Below are 13,040 nucleotides of genomic sequence, written 5' to 3' on the forward strand. Positions count from 1 at the left end.
CTCCCCTCACTACTATAAGAAGTCTAGACATTTAGAATTAGATGAGGAATACCACTTCATGTGACTACTTGTCTTCTCCAACATTCTGCCCCTTAAGCTGAAAGGCCATACTAAAGCAAAGGAACACAGTAGCTGAAATCCTACAGGTATCATAGATCATGTCAACAACAGCTGCTATCACACTACAGCGAGCAAAACAGAAGGTTTTCTTACTACAGGAACTCATTACACCTACTGTGAATATGCTGAATAAAAGAACAGACTAATTTAGGTTAGTCAGGACTTCCAGAGGTCATCACTTCTGTAGACCATTCAAATGTTTCCACTGTAAGTCTTAAGGAGGACATAGCCTCTTCCAATATAACAGTCATTACCAAGAAAGGGAGAGTTAGACCCATACATAGGAAGTCCTGCTTTTCAGGTAGTAGAATGTTTGGAAAACCTTGTCCCTTATGGTCATTGAGGTCCAAAATTGCTTGATTACAGGGCAGTGACACCAGTAATGGTGGTAGCAGACAGAGGATTTTACCAGACTACAGAAGAAGGTTTTCCTCACTGACAATACTGAAAGGGACAGTCCTCATTATGCAATACCAGACCAGTAATCTTACAATTCCTTGCAGAAATGCTCTCCGATGTAAACATCTGTGAATGAGGGAAGCATCTGAAAGGAAAAGTGAGGATGAGCTTGTTGCCAAAAAGTCATTGTGTGCACACCCCTCTCCTTTTATTTTGTTTTACCTAACACTATGTTATGGAAACTTTAACTACATACATAAGTGACCAGTGGGTTTCAAACTTGTCTTCCAGGACTGCCCCATAAGGTAAGAAGGATGACTGCTACTGTTGCAATCACTTGTTTCATTTGGCTTGCGAAAAGGTTCTTGTCCTTGACAAGGTGCTGAGAGAGAAGAGCCGTGTCAGTTCCTAGCGCTAAACGGTCAGTGCTGAGTCCAGTAGATAATGCTGCTGTGCTGATACAGGACTTGGCACTATTGCCTCAATGCCAAACTTAACTTGGAAAAGCCGGAAGGCAACAGAACAAACATAATTATGGAACACCTTCAGATGTGCCAGTACCAAGCAAGAGGATGATACAAAGGACTAGTAGCATGGACAGTGTTAGAAGGTCTACCAGAACTTCTGTGCTATGGTTGTCATGCAAGGGCAAGATGATAAACATGTACCTCTCTTGCCTCATCTTTCACTGTACTAACCAACACCAGGGCGTTAGCTTTACTTGCCTGAAAAGGCGCTAATTTAACCCCAAGTAATGTCTATTTTATCAGATCAGAATAGAAAGGAAGAAGGTCCTTTCATCTTTTGGCACAGAGCTCCAACAGAAGCAGTATCAGACCCAGGTGATACTTAGCACTTCCATCATCTCTGATTCCTGATAGATGGATGCTCAAAGGTGACCTCGAACATTCATCTTCATTTTCACTGGATAAGTTGACAAATTCCCAATGTTGTCTCATTATGATTTTTAAGGGCTACAAAATATAGAGGAACACAAGCCTCAAAACCGCCAGTCATGCGGACTACAGTAGCAAAACCAAATCTTTTAGGCAATCACTGAGAAACAGTAACCCTTCCTAGCATAACAAAATACAAAGTTTGATACGTAGTTGAAGGAAGTTTGTAAGAGGAAGGCATTCAGTCTTAGCAAATTGGTAAGAACAGCTGAAGTACCACCACAGAAGGTCAAACTCATATACCCACATACTCGCATGTTCCAGGTATGAAATTGCAAGGCACGGAGTGGCTTCTCAATGGGTCCCTGGTAAAGCGGAAAAAGTTTCCCATTTTCAAAGGGTAACAGCATATACATCTTCACAATTTGAGCAAATATGACAAAGTCACTCTAGAATAGTCTCTGTTCTCACCGCTAGAGTAAAAAGGCACAGAAGTTACCCCAAGACTTCTCTCTTAGAGGCTAAACACTTGCATTTCAATAGTTCTTACAAAGTAAGACTACCAGGAGTAGCACAACTGGTCTTTGTTGTGCCAGGCAAACCATCAGCCCTCTGCTGTGACCTTTGTATTGCATAAAAACTGGGCAGCCCACACTTTACTCCCTTGGTCTAAACGTGTTTATGAGCTGATGACTCTCAAACGCTTTTGATGTGAAAATGTAAGGAATGAGGCAACAGTTACTAGCCCAATATAAACAAGACCATATTTCTATAAGCAGCATGGCAAGCTCTCTGGCTGCCCAAATCCTGGCAGATCTCCAAGAGAGGGGAAAAAAACCTGAAGAGTCACAACTACAGTGTATGAGGGAGAGGTAAGCCTGATGATCTAGCTGCAATAAGACAAGTTTATAACATGCCTGCTCTGCTACTCCCTCACATCAGTAGGATTTCAGGTAGTGCTTCTTCTGCATCAGAGGCTGTAAGGCAGATCTCATACAAGGAATTAATCACTGGTTTTGTGTACTTGTCTGACAACTTCAGCCAGCAAAGAGGCAAAACAACGTAACTAACTACTTGAGTGATACTAACACAGTGTCAAAGAGGGTACAAGTCCACCCTCAGGTCCATCAAGTTATAGTATTTTCTTATCTGAAAAATACTCTTCAACAATGACTGGAAGTGCTCACACTGTTTTTTTGCCCCTTATTCACGCTCAGCTTCTACTGAAAGGCTTCACATCCCAGGTAATGCAATACAGTCCACGGGACGAGGCTAACCACTCAATTTTCACCTGGACAGTGGCTTGCGATACAGTATTTGGGAACATAGAAAAAAACACAATACTAAGTCAAAAATACAACTTTGCCACAGAAAGCTCTTTGGCCAACCCTCCTCTTCTACACTGTCAGCATCACCTTCAAAGATTTATTTCTATGGCCTGGAAAATCTGGTGAACTAAATTGGAATCAAGGAATCCAGCATTCATCCCCAGATCTCATGATTACCACCTTGATAATAAGAAAGCAGTACAAGCTAAATATTTTCCAAATACGTCATGCACTTTTGCTTTGAAGCAATTCACACCCAGATGGCAATGACAATTAAACACCTTCAAATGAGAAGGTAATTTTTCCAAAATGCAAGATCTAAATTTCAGGGAGGTGGACCAATTTTCCAGAGAATCTCCACATCAGCTTTCTAAGCAGTCAAGAGGAAACTAAAAAAACCCGTTTCTCCTAACTCGTAATCTAGGGATGATACCTACTATCAGAAAACAGTTCAAGTTTTCACAGGAATTGCCTTTTTTTTTTTTTAAGGGGATCATTAATTGTTCTGTCTTTATGTTTCCCAAACAGTGGCCATCAAAATATCAGGAAGGATATTAAACATTAGCTTGTGATTCCATTTCCTCTTCTTCAAATAAAGCTGTAATGTCCAATTCAGATATCTTTTCAAGTTACAGAAAACTGCAGTCCTGTAAAGGAGCTATGCTGAAAAGTTAAAAACCTCTTTTGTAGTACATACATATAAATTCAGTGTTTCCATAGATTGGCTTGTCTGGAGGGACTAAACCGGTATGCAAGACTAAACCAACCACTTCAACATGATGACTGCTGCATTCAAATTTAATTTTCCAATTATTTTTTTCTTTGGTCTATGAATTTGGTAGAAGCATTTCCTCCTTGAAGGACTATGCCTTTGAAAAAAAAAAAAAGGCTACTTGAGAACTGAACAATAAAAACTTTTGCCTAGGGCAAGGACCAAGCAGGTCTAGAAGAGAAGAATTTCCTCCTTTATCTTATCACATCCTCAAGTAGAGTAAAATTGGACAAACCTGTTATTAACTGAAAAGACACCTTCGCTTTAACATCTGAAAAATCCCAGCCCATTATCAACCACAAGTAGCTCCTCTAGCTTACATGAAACCAGATCAAAATTCAGTTCTCTTCTCCATTCACAGGAGATGGAAAGGGAACACTCCTGGTAGGTGATATACTACTAATGCCCATAGAGTGCTTAGTAAAAGTTAAGAGCTGATGGAGTAATACCCTTCAGACCCAAGCCAAGCCCCAAAAATAACAGGTAGTGTCTTATCCCCAAGTATGAAGACACATGTTCTAGATTTCTCCCTAGACCGCAGGTACTACGTCCACCTGCAAAAGTCGCCCCCACACCACATCCACACGAAAAGGTCCCAGTCCAACTGAAGACACCAAACTGAGACCTCAACTGATACTCTATGCCAACAGGCCCACACTGTAGCTAGCAATTAAGGGCTCTCCTTCTACCTCTAACATCACATACATCCTGATTTCATCAGGACCTTTTCCAGATAGCCTCTGGTTCATGATTACAGCCAACTCTTATTATTTCATCTCAATAAGGTCCTCTGCTGCTACTTACTTCCATCTGCTGTTTGAGAGAAACCTAACCATTCCAGTAAAAAAAAAAAAGCAGCACAGCTGGTTTGGAGCAGGGGAGGGAGGTGGGGTGGGGGCAGAAAAGGGAATTAAAAAAAATAAAATAAATCAATCACTTCAGACCAGAATTTCTGCTACTCAATTTCATGCCACAATGGGCTAAGGGTAAGACATTAGGGTAAGCCTCATAGGCAGAGCCATTGGGACCAACTGCACTGGGAAGGGTACAGAAATTCTTTCTGTAAGATTAAGATCTTACCAGAAAAAGTGGTAGTGGGGTGGTGAAGGCAAGAAGAGTGATGCATGACTTTACTCAGCCAAGCACAAACACCTTACCTATCCCCTGTGCAGACCACGAAATTTCTGCCTAATTGGTACATATTATCTTCTGCCAAGATCCAGGAATGAATGCTTCCTATTGTTTTTAAGAGCTGCAGGAATTGCGCTCCTCTGTTTGCCACGTGCAAGCAACAGGAGCAGCTCTGAAAAAAACCCAAGAGTCTTCCCATATTATGCTACTGATTCCAGCCTGATCTCAGTGGAGGAAGATTTTATGTGGCCTGCTCAACTGCCTCAGCCCACATGCCAGTTAGAAGCTAAATTACATTATTCTCTTAAGTTCTGTGGGACAGGTAAGCAGGGAGGGATATGCACAGTCCTCAGAAATGCAGACAGTATATTAATTTAAAATTTAGCAACTTTGACATAAAAAAACCTCAAAGCCCATTAAGGAGCAGACAGTCAATCCTTTTGTAAAGCTGAGAGAACTCTGTTGTGACAGCAGACATGGAGTCTGCTGTGTGCTTCTGGAAGCAAAAGATTCTAGAGCATTCTTCCTGGAAGCCTGGTCTATCTTATTACCGTGTTGGCAACACCCCAGTCAAGAATGACCTGGAAAGAACAAGAATAATAATTCCATTAACTGAACAGTCAGCAGAAGGAAGAGAAATATGAATCCTCTTCCACTCTTCTAATATGAACTCCACTGCATGCTCTGCCAAAGTTAGAAGTTACACTTACTTCCAGCTTGATAAACCACTAAAGAAGTTTCCAGAAGATTGTTCCAAATATCTTTCTAGTTTTGTGGTTGGAAAATAAGTATTTGAGCTCTTACTAGCATGTGACAGTTACTGACAAAGCCTACACTAATCAGGTCCATTACCAACTTAGATAATTTCATTAATCAGAAAGGCTCATCTACCCTTCAAGTCATGCAATTGTCCCAGATTTCTTGAGGATGTAAGAGGAGAGAGTCTTCAGGATTCTGAAAGCTTTTTTTTGATGACTGTTTCTACATTAACGTCATTTTTTTAGTTTATGATTAGTGCTGGACAAATACTTTAAAAAAGCTTCAAGGCCAGGGTGAGCAAAAGCCACATATGTTTTAGTATTAAAACACAAATTTACTTTTAACAGGGAAGAATATAATTTAGCCAAAGGTTAGACAGAGCTTTTCACCTCACGAGTTTATACAAACTTCACAAGACACTGACACAGCCACTACATCTGATAACGCACCAATCCTGGGACTGCAGATGGCTGCTTGACACAGAGCAGGGAAGTCCCTGTCTTATACCTACCTCTTACATTCCTCTTGAAGGATTAGTTGCTCTGCACTACAAAATAAGCTAATCCTTCTCATCTTTATGTAGGCTAGGCAAAGACAAAACAAATGAATAAATTTGTTTGAAGGTCAGACAAAAATCTGGCCTTAAGTAAGCTTATGGAATGAAGCTTCAGAGACTGCTCTAAGCTAGGTAAGAACCATTTATTTCCTTCAGCATGGGGGGGAAATGTATTGGTTTCTAAAGAAAACGTCACAAAGTCAAGCGTATGCAGTAACAAGGAAAAAAACCCATCACATTAGTAGATGATGTCAGACAAAAGTAATCCAATGACAGAATGTAAACAGTGCTATATTTTGTTGACATTTGAACTTAACACAGGAATTACTAAAATTCTTATTTTCCTTCAAAGCATTAGTATCAGCTTCAAAGGAAAAGAGAAGATCAGATTCCTGTGTCACAGTATGCACCTGATACAAGTTAAAACCAACACAGAAAGTAAAGGCAGATCTGGATGTCACCTTATTTCCCCAGGTCACTGCCACATTAAATGCATTAACACTTGCAGAGTACTCCAATACTGTGCTGAAGACACAAGCTGGTAACCAGTAAACCTGCATTCAGCTCAGTAGTGTTTTCCTGGAGTCTATTATAATAATCCAGATCCATTTATTGAATAATTAGAATGAAGAACAGCAAATGAATGCTCATTCAGAGTAGCCCTTCAGGGGACAACCCTCCTAACTCCCTCAAAGCAGGGGGCTGTGAAGCATTTGTTCTCCTGTCGTTTGCATCTTGGGAGATATGCAAGATATTAGAAAGACAGTTTATCCACACACTGTTGCAACTTGCCCAGTTTCCCCACCATCCACAGAGTCAAATTACCAAACTTCACAGGATAGCTCATAATATCTAATTGTCTCTTGACTCCCTTCCTGGTCAGATCGGAATTTTAGAAGTTTCCTTAATGTGCGTCAGGCAAAGATAGCATCTTCTCTGGGAATGGAAAAGCCTGAAGCTTGTCACAAACGAGGAGTACTTGTGGGTCATAGGCAGGGAAAAGCCACAGCCCTGGAGTTCAGTATGATTCTATAGATATTTATGAGGAGCAAATACTTAAGGCTACATCTGTATTAATAAAGTAAAAGGGTGAAAGAACAGTTCACTGTCAAGTCTAAATTTAGAGAACTGTGCCAGCTAGCATTCTCCCAGGCAGTATCTGCCACTTCTCAGGGTTCACTGCAGGCTAGGGGCAGTTTCAGACAGGCAGACTACATGCAGATACCCTGTTTTGAGGGAAATAGAAGCCAAGCTGTACTAGGGCAAACTGAGCTGTGCCAGTGGACCTCAAGCAGGTAAACAGACCTTGGCTCCGTACATTTATTTATTTAGTACAGATGTTGCTCAAGCCTGTACCAAGTGGCACATTCTCTGGCTGAAGCACAACACAGTCTTCCCTTACAGGATGTGCTGCCTGACGGGAGCACATGGGATATAGCACTGCTTTCACAACAGCTGAGCGTAGGTGCCAGCTGCACAGGTGTATTCCTGACATGCAGGACCAGAGCGGTGTGCTAGCACTAGAAGCAGCCAGAAGTTTGGTAGCTGCTGGAATTGAGAGGCCCCCATGCCTTCTGACTGACAATTAAGCAGGGCTGAGGCGGCAGTCAGCCCATGCCTTTATTAGCTACTATTTCTACTGTTTAAGGCCTTGCCTCTGTTTCCAAAGCAACGGCACCTTACCATCTTCTCTTTTACTCTGGGTTAAAACAAGATTCCTTACAAATCTCTACACTAAATCACTCAAAGACACCAAGACTAAACATTTACTTTTATGAATAGATGCTGCTTGAGCTGTATGACTTATGCCACATTATATAAGTTCACATCTCCAGTTTTCCCACAGCTAATAACAGTTTTAGAATACTTTCCACAGTATCTCATAAATAATTTTCCAGGGTAGAAATACGCGATGTGTGCTGTGACTGCTGACCAGTAGAGGGAGACGGGATACTGCAGTCAAATAAAAATCCAACGGCAGAATCTTTCAAAGGTTGCCATTGGAACACATAACCGCTCCATTTTTATTTCCTCTTCCATTGATTGCTACTAGCTTATACTAACGGAGGCAAAAAGCGAGCCTGTATATATTCCGTTTTAGCTCTAGCATTAAGAACCTGAATTCAAATCTTTGGAGAATCTTTTCAAGGCACCAGGCTTTTTTTTTTTTTTTTTTTTTTTTTTTAATTAGGAGAAACAGTGATGTGGGTAGGGGTGAAACAGATCCAAGAAAGCCAAGTATCTGCATAATCCTCTCTGTTTGAAAGAATTCACAGACACTGCATGTTCCACAAAGCTGCGTACCACGTTCTCAAAATAAAAGCTGATACAAAGTCCTGAAGTACTGGAAAATAAGTAATTTATATTTTAAAAATTAAAACACAAAAAACATTTTGGAAGTGTTTGTTTGACTACCCTTACTAGGTATGTTCTCCACCATTTACTTATTCAGCTGTTTAAAGAAAAGCTGTTCTATTTTTATATTCCAGATACATGTATGTGCACCAGCCACACTGATCAAACTGAAGAAACAAAATGTTTCGAAGATACTGAAGGTGTAATATTAATACAAGGTGCTAGGAAAAGAACTACAAAGGGAAATACTGAAGAGAAGTATTTAGAAGACCTCCTAGCAGTACAGCCCAGGATGAGCATTCGGATCAACCTGCTTTATGTTTTCTTGAATAAGCCCATAGTTTCCTAGTTTTGCAGAACTTGAAAAGTTGGAAGAGAGTGCCAGTGCTGGAAGAGGGCTACTGCTTTATAATAATATTACATTTATTATAAATTAAGTGCTATGCAAATTGGGATTAAAGGAATGGTGCAGAGTCCAAAAAATGCAGTTTGGAGAAAAAATCCCAAACTACCTCAGTAATCCAGGTTCAAAACACGGTCCACATTTGTCATATACTAGAGTCTGAATGAGTAACTACAGACTCCTCTTCTACCATCACTGCTTTCAAATAGCTGGAGAAGCAGACTGAGAAATTACCCCATGATCATAAATCAAAGCATGCCTTGTTCTCCAGCTGCAACCCATGACCATCATTAGGGATCCCAAATAAACCAGGGATTTTGGTGGAGTGTTGTTGAAAGTTTTTTCCATTACCATGAAGCTACCCGTTTTCCTTTACAGTAAAAATTCACAAGGTTCATTCTCTCACACTCTGATTCTGCAAGTACTACCTCACACTGGCTTACCAACTGGAGACGAAACTCCAACTTCTTTACGTTAATAGCATTATCTCAACACAGCTCCAGCAATGAAAACTGGTTATCCAACATGATTTTATTTAATTCACAGAGATCTGGGGAATCCAAAAGGAACGAGTGACCTGCCTCCATGGCCCCAGGATTAACTGGTTCGTGGAAGAAAATTCATCTTTCCAACTGTGACTGACTGAGCTCAAGCCTTTACCCGGGTGATCACTGACAGCTGAGAACTCAACAGGTTGTGGGTCATGCCAACAAGCTGCAGGTACCAACTCCCACCAGATTATCTCATAGTGTAAGAATAAATATCCCCTGGAACCAAAAGGAAGCTAATAGTCTTTGAGAAGAGCTGAAAGAATGACAGTAAACACCATCACAAATTTGACCTTTCAGGTCAGAGGTCTGAATTCCTTAGTCCAGATTTGACAGTCATGCTCTTTTGGCCAGAAGGAAAAACCGCAGAACTTTTCCCCTCCAAGGTGGTGAAAAAGTCAACACTATCAACCTTCCAAAAAAGCAAGCTTCTGAGACACAGAGAAAGAAATCTCTGAAAAGGAATGTTGCAAAAAGTATTTGTTAGTATTGTATCTAAATATAATGGATACTCTTCATTAGAGCTTACAGTGCTTGCACAATCAGAGTCCATGTGACTGGTGAAATGCAAGAGCAGATGCAATTGGAAGACTAAATCAGTCAAGAAGTGGTATATATAAAGAAAATCAGTAATGTGAACATCTTAGAACTGATGTGTCTGTACTCAAAAGCTCTTCCACTAAGACTACACACTACCTTTTTCCATCTCTAATCACAGATCAGGTGTCTTTTCACTACAAAATCCGGTGTCCAATAAAGCACATGGAAGAACTCTAGGGAAATAAAAGTGATTGTTCCATTGATACAAAGGTGCTTAAAGATAAAAAGTTTCCAGAAGAAGTCTGGTTTTCTGGGTAAAGGAGCAAATAATCTGACATGAGACACTGATGACCAGCTGTTACATTCAGCATTACCTTCTTGGCTACCAAATCAGCAGCAGGAGGTCCTTTGGCGCACGGGCAGAAACTTAACCACAGCCCTGCTTAAGTTTTAACACAATACTAGTACTGGCTAGGATACTTACCTTGAAGGACCCAGCCAAAGTATTTGGCAACACATTGAAGCCTCAGTGCACTCAGTCTAAACAGGGTCAAGAGATGAAGGAAACTCCCTCACTAGTGAGATGCCTGGATAATCGAAAAAGTCCACTGCTGAAGTTGCTTTTTTTGTAGTGAGCAATAACTGAAGCTCCAGTGCTTTTAGCCATGCTGCAGAACTTAAGGATGCTGTTGGTCATTGTATAAACAGACTAATAGGTGTGCAGTGCTCTTGATCCACCCCATTCCTTTGCCTTGCTGCGCAATGCAGGCTTTCCAACTTTTAGCTCACAGCACCCAATCTACCACTATATACCACTACCTGATACGCAAGATGGTTCTGTGAATATTTTGGCACTAGGTAGCTATTTATTACATGGCTGTCTCTGACTGTGGAAAGCTGAAGTATAATTGAGTACATTCCAGACCAAAATTACTTCATGGGCTTAGTTAAGCCAGAATTGGGGCATTTTAAAAAAAAAAAAAACACAACACCGAAAAAACAAAAACCAAAGCAAGCCAAAAAACACCAACTGCAAAATCCAGGAAACAAAAAGAAAGCCACAGCTTTCTACCACACTGCAGAACAGATTAGTCTCTCTCTATAGCAGGCAGCTAATGCCTTCTTTTGGCAAACAAACTCTTCAGACAGAGCCAAGAGTCTAGCAGATGATTTACTGATTAAAAGCAAAATGAGAAACTGAAAACAAAATTTTTCTGGAGAATATAATAATTTGCAGAATTAAGCCATCCATTTTAGTCCTAAGTTGTCTTACTAGTATACTGGGAACAGTCTCAAAACACCTGGATACTCTTTAGCTGTTGCACAGGGACCTTTACACAAAATGTCTTTAAGTAAATTTTGATAGCCATGAAGAAGCCAATGTAAGTTTGGGCTCATCTGAAAGCTTTTTAGATAGTGATTCCAACTGAAAATCAAATTATATCCTCTCTTTCTCTTTTGCTAGTAAGTCTTCCCCCAGCTCCTCCTCTAATATAACACAAAAGATACAGTTTAAGCAATATGGTTTTGTACAGTCAAAGTGCAGCATTACAGGAGAATCTCTCTCCAAGAGATCAAGTTTAACACTCAGGAAATACTCATTTAAAAAATAATTAACTGCAAGCAAAGGCAGACTGAAAGCAGAATACTCACTTGTAGCGTAGTGTCGAAAACAACAAGCTTAGAACTTGTTGGAACAATATCGTAACACTTGTGTGACCTCATGAATCGCACATAAATGTCACTTTCCGATTCTTCAAGTGCTGTAAGTAAAAACATTATGTTGTTTTATTTAAGTAACCTTAAAAAAAAAGTAAAACACATGCCACATCAACTAAACACCACTGCAGATGGATAACCCTAAAGCAAAACTCAAATACACACTTTCAGATCTGGACAGACAGTCATAGTTTTGCGCTCTGCATTTCAGACTCATCTTTCCTTTCAAATTGAATCGAATAAAGACAAAATGCATTGTTCTTCCTTGATGAGAAAAGACTTCTGCACTGAAGCTTTATAGCTAAAAAAAAATACCTTGGTTTTCTAACAGCAAACTATTGGACTATGCATCTGAACTCTAGTTATGTACAGAAGAAAACAGTTTAAAACTCAAGCAGTGTCAGGCTTAACTCAAGCTCCTTAAATTAGTATTTCTCTAATTTCATCTCTCTCCAGTCCACTTTTCACATAGTAATTTTGTATTTTCTAAAGAGACAGCAGGCAAATTATGTAATCAGTTCCATTCTCTTCAGGCTACTTCACATACAGCATCATGAAATCAACACTTTATAAATAAACTTTTTTTTTTTTTAATATAAACCCACTTGGCTGGAATGGTTTTAGTGTGGCATGTCTGCAGCAAGGACATGCAATCCAGTCCATACTAATTTAAATTTACTTAGCGTTTGTCAGAGTTCAGATGCATATATTCTTTAGATCTACTCAGGTATGTTAACTTTTTTTTTTTTTTTTTTTAAAGCAGTCTGGCCCTCCATTCTTTACAGCAGGTAATTAAAACCTGGTCATGGTTAACCCCTGCATCAGATATGCACCCTTTAGACCCTGTAATAATGCACAGAAACTTGGTCATATGTTAAAACTTCTGAAGCATGGAGAAAAAAGAAAACAAACAAAAAAAACCCTTGAAATACCTACTCATCATTGAAGAACTGGATTTGCTCGAAATTAATCATCTAGCACTGGAAAAATAATTTGTCACTTCCACAAAGTGACTCAGCACAGCTTCTTTAGTCCAATCCTACAGAAGCAAAGCTGGACCTCCCCTGCAAGAGGCTACTCCATGACAAAGGCAGCCTCTTTTACGTACTAAGCAAGTCTTTAATCTCCAGCTCTCATTACTCTTAAAAAAAAAAGTGCTTTTTCTCCACTGAAACACAAGGAATGTGAAATAAAAGTTCCATAGGAATACGGAAGAGAGTTGACTGAGGAGGAAGCAGAAGGAAAAAAAAATAATGTTGGATTTATGCTCCTATAAATGTCAGAACCAAAAGTGAAAACAGCAGGAGATAAGAAAAATTGGTAAGAGATTAAGAAACCATGGGAGCAAACTGATAGGGAAAGGCCTAGGTAGACCGAATTGGACAATGCTGGTAGGAAGCAACCTTTATGAGATGATCCCAAAGGGGAACTGGTACTGAGGTACTGACTCATCAAGGGAACGTATAGAAGAGGTTAAAAAGGGTAGTTTGTGGCAAAGAAACTTTTATATAACT

At 39.9% G+C, this 13,040-nt stretch overlaps 1 protein-coding gene across 7 annotated transcripts in view; it reads right to left on the reverse strand.

Annotated features, from left to right (window-relative positions):
• The window catches only part of PRKAG2 (protein kinase AMP-activated non-catalytic subunit gamma 2), a 223,293-nt gene that overhangs the window by 21,538 nt on the left and 188,715 nt on the right, over positions 1 to 13,040 (reverse strand). For all 7 annotated transcript variants that reach the window (XM_037386868.1, XM_037386869.1, XM_037386871.1 and 4 more), the window contains one exon: positions 11,461 to 11,570. In XM_037386868.1, coding sequence (XP_037242765.1) covers positions 11,461 to 11,570 — 110 coding nt within the window. The remainder of the gene's footprint in view (positions 1 to 11,460; positions 11,571 to 13,040) is intronic.

This window comes from Falco rusticolus, chromosome 4 (assembly GCF_015220075.1).
Source record: "Falco rusticolus isolate bFalRus1 chromosome 4, bFalRus1.pri, whole genome shotgun sequence".
Lineage (NCBI taxonomy): Eukaryota > Metazoa > Chordata > Aves > Falconiformes > Falconidae > Falco > Falco rusticolus.